Below are 15,000 nucleotides of genomic sequence, written 5' to 3'. Positions count from 1 at the left end.
ATACAGTGGCGCCTTAGCGAACAACTGGAGGACCTAGACTTTGCAGACGATCTAGCTCTCCTGGCTCACACTCACCAACAGATGCAGGACAAAGCACAAAAACTACAAAGAGCTGCTGCATTTCTTGGGCTTAAGATCAATTCACAAAAAACAAAGGTCATGCGTATCAATAACAAGAACAATACACCAATAACAATGCACCATAATCAATTAGAGGAGGTAGTCAGTTTTACATACTTGGGGAGCATAATCAGGGTAGATTATGATAGTGTAGTGATTCCCAGAGCCCAAAAAAAGTCTGCGGGCTATAGAGCGTTTTCTATTGGGGCTCCAGTACTACGGAATGTCCTCCCGGTAAAAGTTAGAGATGCTTCCTCAGTAGAAGCATTTAAGTCCCATCTTAAAACTAATTTGTATACTCTAACCTTTAAATAGACCCCCTTTTTAGACCAGTTGATCTGCCGTTTCTTTTCTTTTCTCCTCTGCTCCCCTCTCCCTTGTGGAGGGGGAGTTGCACAGGTCCAGTGGCCATGGATGAAGTGCTGGCTGTCCAGAGTCGGGACCCCGGGTGGACCGCTAGCCTGTGCATCGGTTGGGGACATCTCTGCGCTGCTGACCCGTCTCCGCTCGGGATGGTCTCCTGCTGGCCCCACTATGGACTGGACTTTCGCTGATGTGTTGGATCCACTGTGGACTGGACTTTCACAATGTTATGTCAGACCCACTCGACATCCATTGCTTTCGGTCTCCCCTAGAGGGGGGGGGGGGGGTTACCCACATATGCGGTCCTCTCCAAGGTTTCTCATAGTCATTCACATCGACGTCCCACTGGGGTGAGTTTTTCCTTGCCCGTTTTGGGCTCTGTACCGAGGATGTCGTTGTGGCTTGTGCAGCCCTTTGAGACACTTGTGATTTAGGACTATATAAATAAACATTGATTGATTGATTGATCGATAGATGAGGGGCAGATGAAGATGTCAAATCCAGAATAGAGAAAGCAAGAACATCGTTCAACATACTAAACAAAATATGGAGAGCAAAAAAACATTTCTCTCAAAACCAAACTGAAAATATTTAACTCAAATGTCAAATCCATCCTGCTGTACGGATCAGAAACATGGAAAACCACCAATAGCATACTCACTAAACTACAGACATTCGTAAACCGTTGCCTCCGTCGGGTCCTAGGAGTCTACTGGCCAGACCACCATTACCATGAATTGATTTACGTGGACCCCGACTTAAACATGTTGAAAAACTTATTCGGGCGTTACCATTTAGTGGTCAATTGTACGGAATATGTACTGTACTGTGCAATCTACTAATAAAAGCTTCAATCAATCAATCAAACCAATGCCAACTCACCGAACAAGAACCAGTGGAACTGCAAATCAGGAGAAGGAAGTGGAGCTGGATAGACCACACACTCAGGAAAGCCAATAAATCAATCACCAAACAGGCACTAACATGGAACCCACAGGGGAGACCAAGAACAACCTGGAGAAGAAGCACGGAACAGGAGATGAGGGCTGAGGGGCTGTCATGGCAACAACTCGACCGAAGGGCACAAGACCGGAATGGATGGAAGGCTTTCGTCGGCGGCCTATGTTCCTCAGGGAATACTAAGGCCTAAGTAAGTAGTATATATGTATAAACACACACACACACACACATACACACACACACACACACACACGTGTATATTTTATCTATTTAGTTTGTACCTGTGAAAGGTTTGAACTTGTTCTCCAAGTCGAAGGTCTGTTTGCCCAGAGTGGTTAGATCCACCCGGAGTCCTGGGCAGATGGCAAACTCTTCAAGGGTTCTGCTGACCTGGTAGATCTTGCCGGTGACAGCTTCACTGGCTGGTCCTGGACGAGGCAGCATGACTCTAGTGTTATATTTGACAAGGAATCACAGGTCTGCATATTCACATCACGGAGAAATATGACGGGCATGTTTGTCTTTAATGAGTTCTAAGCTTTCCTTCGTCTCAACCTCCTGCGGGATCTGAGTGGTGTGCGGTATTCTACATCCCGGTCTGCGTTCCCCCGAGCTACATTACCCCTCTTGGCTGGTGCGCCCGCATACTTCCTCCAGTCCAACTGCCGTACCTCCGTTTGCTGAGTTGAACTTGATGCCAAAGTCTCCATCCGGCCCTGCGGGGCGACGGCCGGCGCTGAGGAGGATGCCACCGATGGCTTTGGATTTCCTGATCACGCAGGAACCGGCCGCAGGGGACATTAACCCGTTGTGTCCGACGATGAGACGGCCCACCTGGGGAAATGTCACGCAGGTAGAAAAATGTTGTGCGGGAGAGTTAGCATGTGTTTTTGTTTGCACGTAACATCCCGTGGAGTCACGTTGCAGCCAATAAATGTGGAGGCTCAGATTCCACACACGCGCATTAGCTTGGTGTGTGTCAGCTAACGATCGCATATCCTAACAACATGACTGCCAAATATTCGGTCTGGTTCCCCCTTAGTTATGTTCTTTGATGTGTAGAGATTCCATTTGCTACTTCTTAAGGACATAAGTAGCAATCCTTTGTTCCTCGAGCCAACACAAATCTTGGGGAAAAAAACTTTCAGATTTGCTGCTCTGTTGTCTTGGAACAACTGACAGAAGGATACCTGAGATGATCCCTTTGGGGGAATTTCAGACCATTTTAAGGGATTGAAAAACTGTTTCTAAAGGTGTCACCAAGTTGGGTGACACCTTCCGCCTAAACTGTGTCATCTAAAATGAGAACGTCTTCCACGCAAGAGTGCCTGAAGACAAAAGGACGATGGCGGCAGGAGGACCCTGGGGCAGGTGACACCGACACACATCTACACACACAAAGAGAGTAAGTTAAACGGTTTCACTGACCCCGTTGGCAGCGGCCATCTGCACGATGACCTCGATGGCCGCCTGGCTAAAGTGGCGTCCATCCCCGCCCACCACCACCGTGGAACCCTGGCGGTCACGGAGGTCAATGGAGGAGAAGATACTCTGGATGAAGTTGTGCAGATAGTTCCTCCGGGTCCGGAAGATATGCACTTTTCTCCTCAGGCCGTTGGCGCCCGGTCTCTGGTCGGGGTACGGGGATGTAGGGACAGTGGAAACCCGCAGAGGACCGCTGTCCATCTCAAACTTTTGAAGCAGGCAGAGGAAAAACTGTTTGGAGGGTACAGTATCAGAGCTTGGCTCCTCCTATTATTTCCCCCGCAGGGGACTGTGGTCCTCACAGCACCTAAAATAACTTTTCCAACTTGTGTTTTTGTGCAGAGGGAGAAACTGAAGACGCTCCTTCACACATGTTGCAGCCAGATCACTGTCAAGCCTGCCAGCCGAGCCGTAAACTCGTGTTTGGGTGTGCCCGAGCGGGACTTCAGACAATGGAAAGAAACTCTTACAAATCTAATAATAGGTGTGGTATTGTGGTCGGGTGGCATCTCACACCAAAATGGAGCCTTCAGGCATGAACTTCACCCACAACCTTTGTGTTGGAACATAGGACTAATCCTAAGGACGCCAGTGGGTCTAATGAAAGAGATGCACTGCCCTCTAGAGTTCATTCACTGCACCTACAAGTGCAGAATTACAAAGGTGGGAACAAATTCTAGGGAACAAATTGACAAACCGTCACTGATGCACACTGATTATGAATATATTCAAATGTTTAGTGCAGGACATCCACGCCGGAATGAAAGTTATAGTTGAATAAAATACAACATATTAAAAGCTAACAATAAAGTATCAGTAGAGAGCAGGGGCGTCACTAGACCTAATACTGTACTGGGGCACAAAGAATTCATGAGAGCGCGCAAAGTGCGTGAGAAAAAACCCTATTCAGCACTTATTTATCATAAAAAAACATAAATAGTATATATATATATATATATATACTTATTTATATATATATATAAATAATTATATATATATATATATATATATATATATATATATATATATATATATATATATATATATAAAGAACTATGTGTTTTTTCACAACATATACATATATATGTAAAAAACATAAATAGTTCTTTATATATATATATATGATTAACTATTTATGTTTATAGATATAAAAGTTATTTATATATATATATATAAAATTATTTATGTTTTTTCACAACATACATATATATACAAAACAAATAGTTCTTTATACATATGATTAACTATTTATGTTTATATATATATATATAAATAAAAAAACATAAATAGTTATTTATATACATATATATATACAAATAACTATGTTTTATATATATATATAAATACCTATTTATGTTTTATATATATATCTTGTGAAAAAACACAAATAGTTGTTTATATATATGTATGATTAATTATTTATGTTTTAATATATATATATAAAACTGTGTTTTCTCACAACATATACATATATATGTAAAAAACATAAATAGTTCTTTATATATATATATGATTAACTATTTATGTTTATATATATATATATATAAAATAGTTATTTATATATATATATATATATATAAAGAACTACACATATACTATATAAATAACTATTTATGTTTTATATATATATATGTTGTGAAAAAACATAAATAGTTGTTTATATATATATATGATTAACTATTTATGTTTTAATATATATATATATACTGTATATGTAAATAAAAAACATAGTTATTTATATATATTGATATACATATATATAAATAACTATTTATGTTTTTTATATATACATATGTATATATATATATATATATAAATAAATAACTGTTTTTCATAAATATATATATAAAGAACTATTTGTTTTTTCACAACATATACACATATATATATATGTTGTGAAAAAACAAATAGTTATTTATATATATATATATATATATATATATATATATATATATATATATATATATATATATATATATATATATATATATATATATATATATATATATATATACACTACCGTTCAAAAGTTTGGGGTCACATTAAAATGTCCTTATTTTTGAAGGAAAAGCACTGTACTTTTCAATGAAGATAACTTGAAACTAGTCTTAACTTTAAAGTTAAAGTTAAAGTTAAAGTAGCAATGATTGTCACACACACACTAGGTGTGGTGAAATTTGTCCTCTGCATTTGACCCATCCCCTTGATTACCCCCTGGGAGGTGAGGGGAGCTGTGGGCTACCATAGACAGGCTGAGTTACCAACTGGGGCAGCAAACCCTACAGGAACTAAGGGGGAGCTAATGACAGAGCACAGGAAAATCAAGTCCAAACTGTCATGTGGGATCATGACACTACGGGGCCAAAAAAAGTTGTAAGTGCCAGCACTTTGATAAAATTGAGAGAAACACTCACGAATTCTAGCAGTAATTGTAACAAAGTATGAAGTTTGCCTTCAGGTCTTCGCCAACAAGAGTCTCCAATAAAATTAGATGTAAAACGTATTTATTTATTTGATGGTATTTTGCATTGTTGTCTGCATGTGAAACCATACTTACCTCTGTAAAATGTGTCTTATTTTCAGCTCTCTAGAACAGATTAGTTCGATTGGCATGACTACGAACCAAAACCGAAGTACCGTGTGGCGTCACAGCCTGAGGACCAGACCAGCTTGTACTCTTGCAGCATGATTCCGATTTGACATTTGACATTTTCTTCAACAACAACTGACAACTGTTGGTCTCTAAGCTTACATCCTGTGGCCAAAGTCCCAAACTGTGGCCACTGAGACCCCGGCTGGCCACACGGAGCACTTCCGAAGCTCCCCTTTAGAGGCCGCTGTAGACTGTGGTTGCGGTTGACTCGTCACTGGCGAACGTCTGTGCTGTTTGCCAGAAAGCCGCCAGTTTCGGAGGGCGAGGTGGAGGTGCCGAGGGGATGGACTGAAATCTGTGTGAACTTGAGCGTGTAAGAGGATGTACGTCCGGACTTCAAAAGGATTCCTCGTCGCCGGTCCGAACGCCCCTTTGATCTCACGAGGAAGTACCTCCCGTTCAAGTTGGTGTCTCCACAACTGCTGAACCACCAACCACCTGCGGAAGCCATCAAGGTAAACAAAAGCCTTGGTTCTCAAGGACAAACATCTCCATTACCTGTGTAGCTGCGGGCACAGTTGGAGTCCTGGTTCTTGCCATTGTCCCTGTCCCGCGTGGAGAACATCGTGTCTGTGTGGTTCCTCATGAGGTCGGTCAGATCTCCCGACAGCAGCTCGAGGCGGAGCGTGTAGTTGCTCTCCGGACCACCGAGATTGAAAAGGTATTCAACGAAGCGCTGGTTTTGTCTCCAGTCCTGCAGCTGGATGTGGAGGACCGAGTTGCCCTGAGCAGCGAGGCGACCCATCTTCTTGAGACCCAGCCAGAACTCCCCTGGAGAAGACATGGTTTTACTACCAATGTACGGATTCATTTTGGTTTTGCTTACCGACCTCAAAGCTATTTCAGTTGGGACATGGTGAAATGATAAGTGTGACCAGTAGATGGCAGTCAAACATAGGAGATACATGTAGACTGCAATATGATGGCAATATGACTCAAGTAAACAACACCAACATTTTATATGTTCCATTGAAAATATAGAACATTACACACGGCGCTCAGAAATCTATCAAAATGTTTTAGTAGGACTTTGGTAAGCTATGAAGCCACACCGCTTGATGGATTGTACTGTGCTTCAACATATTATTATGGTGTGTGTATAAGGTAAGACTGTGGAGGGGGGCGTGGCCTGCGGACCTGCAGCGAAGCGGGGTGTGCCAGGACCGGCTTCGAGATCAGCGACAGGCGCGTAGATGGCCCACCTGGGCCTGGTTATCTAATCACCTGTCGCTCTGTTAAAAGGCAGCAGCCGGGAGCAGAGAGGTGTTGGAGCTGGAGTAAGAGCGAGAGCGAGCCTGAGACGGACACAAGAACGATCGCTGGAAAGCAAAAGACAGACTTTATTGAAAAATACAACCGTATTGTGAACCTGAACCGGGCTGTCATGTCGGTGATTGGTGGTCAGAAGAACCCCCTGGAGGGCAACCTCCACAAGGACATACTATCTGGCGTTTTGTTTCGCAATATTATGCAAAAGCAACTTTTCTTACCTTCTGGTACCTGCTGATGTGTATTTGGGATCTGCATAAATCCGGAAAAATTGCGCGCATCCGCCATTGTAGTCCGTGGCGACACCCGATGAGCTTCTTCTTTTTCTCTATCTTCTTGTTATGGGACATTCATCCCTCCTTCTAATATAAAGTAGTGTAAAGGTCTTACTTATATCTGTCAGTAAACTCGCCATGAAGGCGCTAAAACATACCGGTGTAGTGAGTTTACATTATTCACCCAAGGAACTTTACTTATTAGAGAGTTCCGGTCAGACGGTTTTTCACGGGACACATTTCCGGCGTTGTTGTTGTTTCCGGATGAGGAGATGCTGCTCCGTTATTGATTGAAGTCTGAATGTCATTAAAACAGTTAGCGCCATCTTTTGACACTTCTTCCACTCCCGTCCTTGCACGCTACACCGCTACAACAAAGATGACGGGGAGAAGACGCTGTCGAAGGTGAGCCACTCCTTCATTGCACCCTATAATCCGGTGCACCTTATGGTCCGGAAAATACGGTAAGTACTTTCAGTTTTGGTTGATTTTGGCGGCGGCAGTGTACCAAAGCGGTAGTGTTTTGTCGGAAGAAGACCACACGCGCATATACCAGGGGTGTCAAACTCAATTACAGAGTGGGCCAAAATGTAAAACTGAACAAAGCCGCGGGCCAAGGTTGAACAAATTAACCTTTTAATAGAGACCCAAACAAGTTTTGCATTGAATATTGAACAAGCAAGGCTTATATAACTTTATAGTGACATGCAAAATCCAGTTTCAAATAATAATAATAATAATAATTAAAAAATGTCAATGGCATATCAAATACAATTAAAAAAAAAATGTAATGCCTCTTTTCTATTTGCAGCCTTCTGAGGTAAATATCAACATTAACTTTTTCCACAGGCTAATAAATTTGAAAATAAAACAACAATGAATAAACCAACCATTCAGGACTTTAAACTGCTCAGTTTGCAACACACTGATCTAATCTGATGTGCCCAAGCCAGATACCTGCCATCTTGTCTTGGATGCTAGTTCATTAATGTCGGGGCTCAGGTTTTGAGCTGAGGCAACCTTCATTATCCAACCAAGGTGTTCATCAGTCATTATATCTCGTAGTCCACCCGGACCACAGTCTTGGGGGCGTGCCTTAAAGGCATTGCCTTTAACGTCCGCCTTTCATCCATTCTGACAATGTGCCGGCCCAGACACAAGACATGTGCGGCTTCTGTGCGCACACACACACGTGAATGCAACGCACGATTAATGAACAGCGATACAGGTCACACCGAGGGTGCCCGTATAAACAACTTTAACTCTGTTAGAAATATACGCCACACTGTGAACCCACACCAAACAAGAATAACAAACACATTTCCGGAGAACATCCGCACCGTAACACAACATAAACACAACAGAACAAATACCCAGAACCCTTTGCAATACTAACTCTTCCGGGACGCTACAAAATACCCCCCCCCCCCCCACACACACACACACACCTTGTAGCATCCCGGAAGAGTTAGTGCTGTAAAGGATTCTGGGTATTTGTTCTGTTGTGTTTATGTTGTGTTACTGTGCGGATGTTCTCCCGAAATGTGTTAGTCAAGCATGCATTGCATTCACGTGTGTGTGTGTGTGTGTGTGTGTGCAAGAAGCTGCACATATTATGTGACTGGGCCAGCACTAGTTGGACTGGATGAAAAGCAGACGTGACGATATTTGGGAGGGGCACTGAAGCTTGGGAGTCTCCCGGGAGGTTTGGCAAGTATGAGAAGTAGTGGTGAACGCGGTGGTACCACGGCACCGCCACTGTATATAATCGGTGGGCCAGCTCTAGTGTTAATTTGATATCGCCTCAAGGGCCAAGTGAAATTACTCTGGCCCGCTGGCCAAATCCAGAGTTTGACACCCATGGCATATAGCGTCCGACTCACATGATGTCCGCTGTATTAGGTCTCTAATGGCTATGTCGATGTTAAATAGCAGACACTATCAAGAATATATCTTGCATTGCGCTACAAACATGACGCTACTACCAAGAATGTATCGGGGCGGATGCAGGTCCGGAGCAAAGAAAGACCGCCGGGAGAGTTTTTTCAAAGGAAGTAGTGTGGTGGCTATTTATTGCTACCACGCAAATTTCCTATAGCTAACATTAGCATTAGCATTTTGATTTGAACACGAAAATTCACTTACTAGTTTAGCAGAAATAGAATAGAATAGAATAGAATAGAGCCAAGGCAGCATCGGTCTGATATTCCACGTCTTTGAGCTCACGCCAGCGAGTGAAAGTCGGGCCAATGTTGATCCTTGACTGTCCTTTTATCCGGATAGCTTCCCTTTTTCATTTTTTGTCTCCTCATACAAAACTTTTCATTTCTTTGGTTGTTTTGCAGCTTCTGCCGTGATAGCAGTAGTCGCACATAGGCGTTCTTCTTCTTCTTCTTTTTTGTCTTCTGGCGGCATGTAGGCGTTCACATCGACTTCCGTTTCTTTTTCTGATTTTATTTTCATTGACATGCCAGCATCAGACATTCCTTTCCATTACATCATATTCACATACATCAGGGGTGTCCAAACTTTTTCCACTGAGGGCCGCACACGGAAAAATTAAAGCATGTGGGGGCCATTTTGATATTTTTCATTTTCAAACCATAACAAAATACATGGATTTTTTTATTTATTTTACCTTTAGGGGTCCCAGGGACCATAAAGGGTCTCAGTCATTAAAATGTTAAAAATAAGTCAGATTGTTATTTTTTTTTAAATTATTTAACGCTTACAGTAAATCTCTATATCAACTTCAAGTTGATATAAAGTAATACAAATTAAAAAAAATGTTTTATGGCTTTTCTGTCAAAAACAACTTAGTTTTTTTTTTTTATAGTAAAACTGAAATATGCAGTATTTAGTAATTAGAGCCCTAAAAGATCAATAATGCAGGACACCATTGATTTTAATTCTTTCATATTTTTGAGTAATCACAGAGAAAAGATAAACAAAAAAATCACTAAATATATTTGGGATCCAAAAGGTGCCCCACTCATAAAGTGATACATTTTTATTAGGTTTTTCTTTTACATTCAATACTTAAGTTACGAGATCAACTTCAGATATATCTGTCCATTTTATGCTGGAACTATTATTTTGTTTGTTTTATGCGCTTTTGTCAAAGAAAACTTTGATGTCTTTATATGGATACTACACAATATATGCAATATTTACCACATAAAACATTTTAAAGTGAAATATTTGAAGTAATTGGAGCCCTGAAAATAATTCATTATAACATGGATTTTTTGTCATTATTATTATTTTTTTGAGCAATGACAAAAAAATAAAAATAAAGAAAGACAAAAGAAAAACAAAACAGCCTGCATGGCAGCTTTTGTGTCAACATTGCAACTTTTTCTCGTTAGATTTCACCTCATTCCACTTTTTTTAATGTTCTTTTTTATTTTTACAATAGTATTTCCAGAATGTGTGGCGGGCCGGTAAACAATTAGCTGCGGGCCGCAAATGGCCCCCGGGCCGCACTTTGGACACCCCTGACATACATCATATATCTGTTGTCTACCCTAAATGTCACAATATTTCTTGTTTATATCCCAACCATACCAGCCCCCCCAAAAAGAAAGAAACAGCAAAAAAAACAACTAAGTAGTATCTACAAATACATCAATTAAATGAAAAAAAAAAATATATATATATATATTAATAGTAATAATAATCAGAAATAAAAAAAATAAAATAAACAGATACATACATATATATATATATATATATATATATATATATATATATATATATATATATATATATATATATATATATATATATATATATATATATATATATATAGGGAGTAATAAAAAAAACCCTAAAAAAACGACTTCTGTCTTTTTAATGAATGGGGAAAAGGGGTAGTGACGTATGCCGTAAAGCAAGGCAGCACATATGTAGTTTTTTGTGTGCCAACCTCCTCAAAGTGGCTAAGTGCCAGTAAAAGCGATACAGACCCCCTCAGGCCATGACACAGGTGTCATTCAACTAGTCCATGTATCATCCCAAAAGTTCTGAACATATTTTATGAAGCTTGAAAAGTTACTTAGTGCTGCTTTAAAATAATATTTGGTATTATGCAGACAGCCTCAGAGCTTTTGTCTACATCATGCTCTTAAACTGAAGAATGATTATAATGTAATCATAATGTAGGATAATAATTTAAGTAACCATTCAAAAGGATATAGACAGGTATTTCTCTGTAGAACTGTTTACCATTGTACTGTAATTGGAAGGTAAATAACTTTGTTATCCTCAATAAACAAACAAAAAATAAAATGGACTCATTTTTGTCCGCAAAAAATGAACTACAACAAATATTGAACATCTTTAAGTGCATTTTTCCCCCCAATGGAAATAGTAGTTTGTGTTGATGGGCTCATATTGCCCATTCGATTTAAAGCTGAACTATTCCCACAACGGGACTTTTGGATTTGTAATCATATTATTTCCCTTCTATATTTAGTTTCTTTGCGGCGAGTCGCGAGTAAAATAAAATAATAAAAAAACAACAACAACCTCAGCCTCTTGTGGTTTCGCACTAATTCCAACCCTCGATTGTTGATTCATTGTGTAGCCTTACAGTTCAGCGTGCATTCAAACCACAGCTATCTCAAGTATTTTTGCCTTACGTCCACACAATTTCATTTGAATAATTACAATGTTGTCCATGTTGACGTCTTGTCTTTAAAAATCAAAGTAGCTTGCTTTGACATACCGTGGAAATCTCCAAATCCATTCTCGTATTCCTCCCAGGTTTGATCAAAGTTCAGAGAACCGTCCTTCCTCCGCTGGATAACGGTTGTTCCGTAATCTACATGAAAACAAACACAAATCATTGACTGTACGTGTTTGAAAGTTGCAGTGGAACTTCTGGAATCCGAAACAATCCGTAGCTTGACCCTGGGCAAATGTAACCACTGTAAAAGAAAATGTTTGCAAAGCAATACGCAGTTTTAGGATGCACCACTTTTCCTTTGATTCAGTGTTCAAGGAAACGTTACCCAAAACATACCACTGTCTCGGTTGTGGTACGCCTCTGTTTGCCTGCGTTGTTACGTGCGGGGGGTCGCAGCTTGCTGCAAGGTTCGTTCCCCCGGGATGCAGACGGACCACTCCGGACAGGACGTGCAGGTAGGAACATGATTTATTTGTAGAACGCAAACAAGTACCAAAAACTGAAAACAAGCCAGAGGAAAAATGTGCCGATTGCACTCGAAGCTAAGGCTAACACTTAGCATAGGCAAAAAGACAGGGAATACTCACGTACTGTAGCATAAGCAAACAATGAAGCCAGACCGACTGACCGGCAAAAGCAGGCTTAAATAATGCCTCTGATTAGTGCTCGGGAAACAGGTGAGCGTCCAGAACACCAATCAGAGGCAGGTGAAAACAATAAGCAACCATGGTAACCAGAAAAAACTCAAGGGTGCACAAAACAGGAACTGAGGAAGTCCAAAACTAACAGAAAATACCCAAACATGATCCGGGCCACGGATCATGACATGCGTATCATTCCGCTGAATCGAGAGACAAACAAATAACTCCAGGTGTTGGTAACTTTTATTAAGCACGACCGCAAAATAATCCACCAAGTTTTCTCTGATAAAAGGTGAGACACTCTCCTCTACCATTCCTGTCGAATTACCAAGGAAACAGAGGTACCATAGGTGCATATTCCCCCGTGGTTGTGTGGGTTTTCTCCGTGGACTCTGGCTTCCTCCCACATTCCAAAAACATATGTGTTAATTGGACAGTGTGAGTTAAAATTGTTGTTTGTCTCTATGCGCCCTTTGATTGGTTTGGGACTAGTTCAAAGTCTATCCTGCCTGGGAGCTGGGATAGGCTACATGAGACCCTAGTAAGGGTAAGCGACTTTGGAGGTTCCACTTTACTCTAAGTACTATTTAAAAGTGGTGTCTCTAACTGATATTGGTATTGGTCCAATATCAGCAAAAAAACAAGTATCGGCTTGCATCTGATTTACAAAAGTATACACGGTAGGATAGGCTACTAGGAGCTAGCAGCTACACAACAGCTAAGCACACAATAACACACAAGCTAGACATACGTAATATACAGTTATTTGTATCAAATAATTATAGTTGCATATTACTTCAAAATACAAAGTCTCCAAGGCAGATTGTACTTCAAAGTGTCAGGTAAAAACGTGTGTGGATTTTCCAGTGAGGGCTGCCCTTTGTCACCGATTCTGTTCATAACTTTTCTGGACAGAATTTCGAGTCGCCGTCAGGGCGTTGAGGGGATCCGGTTAAGTGGCTGTGGGATCAAATCTCTGCTTTTTGCAGACGATGTGTTCCTGCTGGCTTCATCTGGCCAGGATCTTCAGCTCTCACTGAAATCGGTTTGCAGCCGAGATTGATGCGACTCGGACGAGAGCACCTCTAAGTCCGATTCGCAAAAGTGTGGAGTGCCATCTCTGGGTTGGGGAGGAGATTTTGCCCCAAGTCAAGGAGCTCAAGTACCTTGGTGTCTTGTTCACAAGTGAGGGAAGAGTGGATCGTGGGATCGACAGGCGGATCGGTGCAACGTCTGCAGTGATGCGGACCCTGCGTCGATCTGTTGTGGTGAAGAAGGAGCTGAGCCGGAAGACAAACCTCTTAATTTACCGGTCGATCTACGTTCCTATCCTCACCTATGGTCATGAGCTTTGGGTTATTAAGGTCGAAAGGACAAGATCACGGGGACAAGCGGCCGAAATGAGTTTCGTCCGTCAGGTGGCGGGGCTCTCCCTTAGAGATAGGGTGAGAAGCTCGTAATTCAGGAGGAGCTTGGTGTAAAGCAGTTGCTCCTCCACATGGAGAGGAGCCGGCTGAGCTGGTTCAGGAGAAGATGCCCCCTGAATGCCTCCCTGGGGAGGTGTTTCGGGCACTTCCGACCGATAGGAGGCCACGCAAGATTTGGTCCTACCTGTTTGGAGCAGAAGTCCACACGTACACAAGGTTGATACTGTCATCAACAACGACCTCCGGATAATAACTGGTTGCTTGTAGGACCCCTGGCGGTAATCACCCCAGCCTGGCAAGGAAAGCCCGAAAGTATAACTGGCACGTCCCGCACGAAGCCACAACAACACAGGTTCCACCATGCAGGCTGAATCCACTATTTTTACAACAAGGCAGCACAAGAGATGCTACAGTCGATCTCTGAGGACCTGGACCAGAGATGCCTGGTTGGCAGAATCCCAGGAGCGGTCTTGGGAGACGCCAGGGCCCTCCTGCATCCACCAATACATCCAGGACCCAGGAGGTAGGCACTGGACTTGAACGCTTCAAGAAGTGGGGCCTCCCAGACAGTGCGGCATGCTAGTGTGGCGAGCCTGAGCAGATTGCCGAGCACATCGTCACCAGCTACCCCCTATGCAGCCTGCCTTCAAAAGCTGGTCTTTTCCACTTAGGACCAGAGACGAGGGAGTGGCTACATGACTATCTGATGCTATACGAAAGAAGAAGAAGAAGAAGAAGCCACGGGAAAGACCCAGGACATCTTGGGGGGGACTATGTCTCCCAGCTGGCCTGGGAACGCCTCGGGATCCCCTAGGAGGAGCTGGATGAAGGGGTTGGGTTCTCTGCTCCGGCTGCTGCCCCTATGACCTGACCCCGGATAAGTGGAAGACGATGGACGCATGGATGGACGCCCTCAGTGTCACCAAAAACAAATGATCCTTCCACTTCAAACGCATAACTTTGTCTTGAGTTTAGTGTTTTCATTCTATTGTCTGAGTAATTCCACCCAATCAAGCCTTGTCTACAATCCACACTACGAAGTAATAAAAGTATGTGCAATGATTCGTGTTGATTTCGTATCGGATTAATAACATTGTAACTATTTAAACACGTTCCA

General features: G+C 41.9%; 2 protein-coding genes across 3 annotated transcripts in view; both read right to left on the bottom strand.

Moving 5' to 3' along the window:
* Nucleotides 1–3,129, bottom strand: part of LOC133651213 (phosphoglucomutase-1-like) — a 27,439-nt gene extending 24,310 nt beyond the window's left edge. For both annotated transcript variants that reach the window (XM_062049245.1, XM_062049246.1), the window contains exons 1-3: nt 2,872–3,129; nt 2,115–2,277; nt 1,725–1,871 (exon numbers count right to left, since the gene is read on the bottom strand). In XM_062049245.1, coding sequence (XP_061905229.1) covers nt 1,725–1,871; nt 2,115–2,277; nt 2,872–3,129 — 568 coding nt within the window. The remainder of the gene's footprint in view (nt 1–1,724; nt 1,872–2,114; nt 2,278–2,871) is intronic.
* Nucleotides 3,130–5,415: 2,286 nt separating this feature from the next.
* Nucleotides 5,416–15,000, bottom strand: part of LOC133651204 (low-density lipoprotein receptor-related protein 8-like) — a 276,107-nt gene continuing 266,522 nt past the window's right edge. Inside the window, exons 23-25 of the mRNA XM_062049231.1 lie at nt 11,855–11,950; nt 6,080–6,352; nt 5,416–6,019 (exon numbers count right to left, since the gene is read on the bottom strand). Of these exons, the coding sequence (XP_061905215.1) occupies nt 5,793–6,019; nt 6,080–6,352; nt 11,855–11,950 (596 nt within the window). The 3' untranslated portion in view covers nt 5,416–5,792. The remainder of the gene's footprint in view (nt 6,020–6,079; nt 6,353–11,854; nt 11,951–15,000) is intronic.

The sequence above is a fragment of the Entelurus aequoreus genome, linkage group LG05, assembly GCF_033978785.1.
Source record: "Entelurus aequoreus isolate RoL-2023_Sb linkage group LG05, RoL_Eaeq_v1.1, whole genome shotgun sequence".
Classification (NCBI taxonomy): Eukaryota; Metazoa; Chordata; class Actinopteri; order Syngnathiformes; family Syngnathidae; genus Entelurus; species Entelurus aequoreus.
This window is presented reverse-complemented; position numbering and strand designations above follow the sequence as displayed.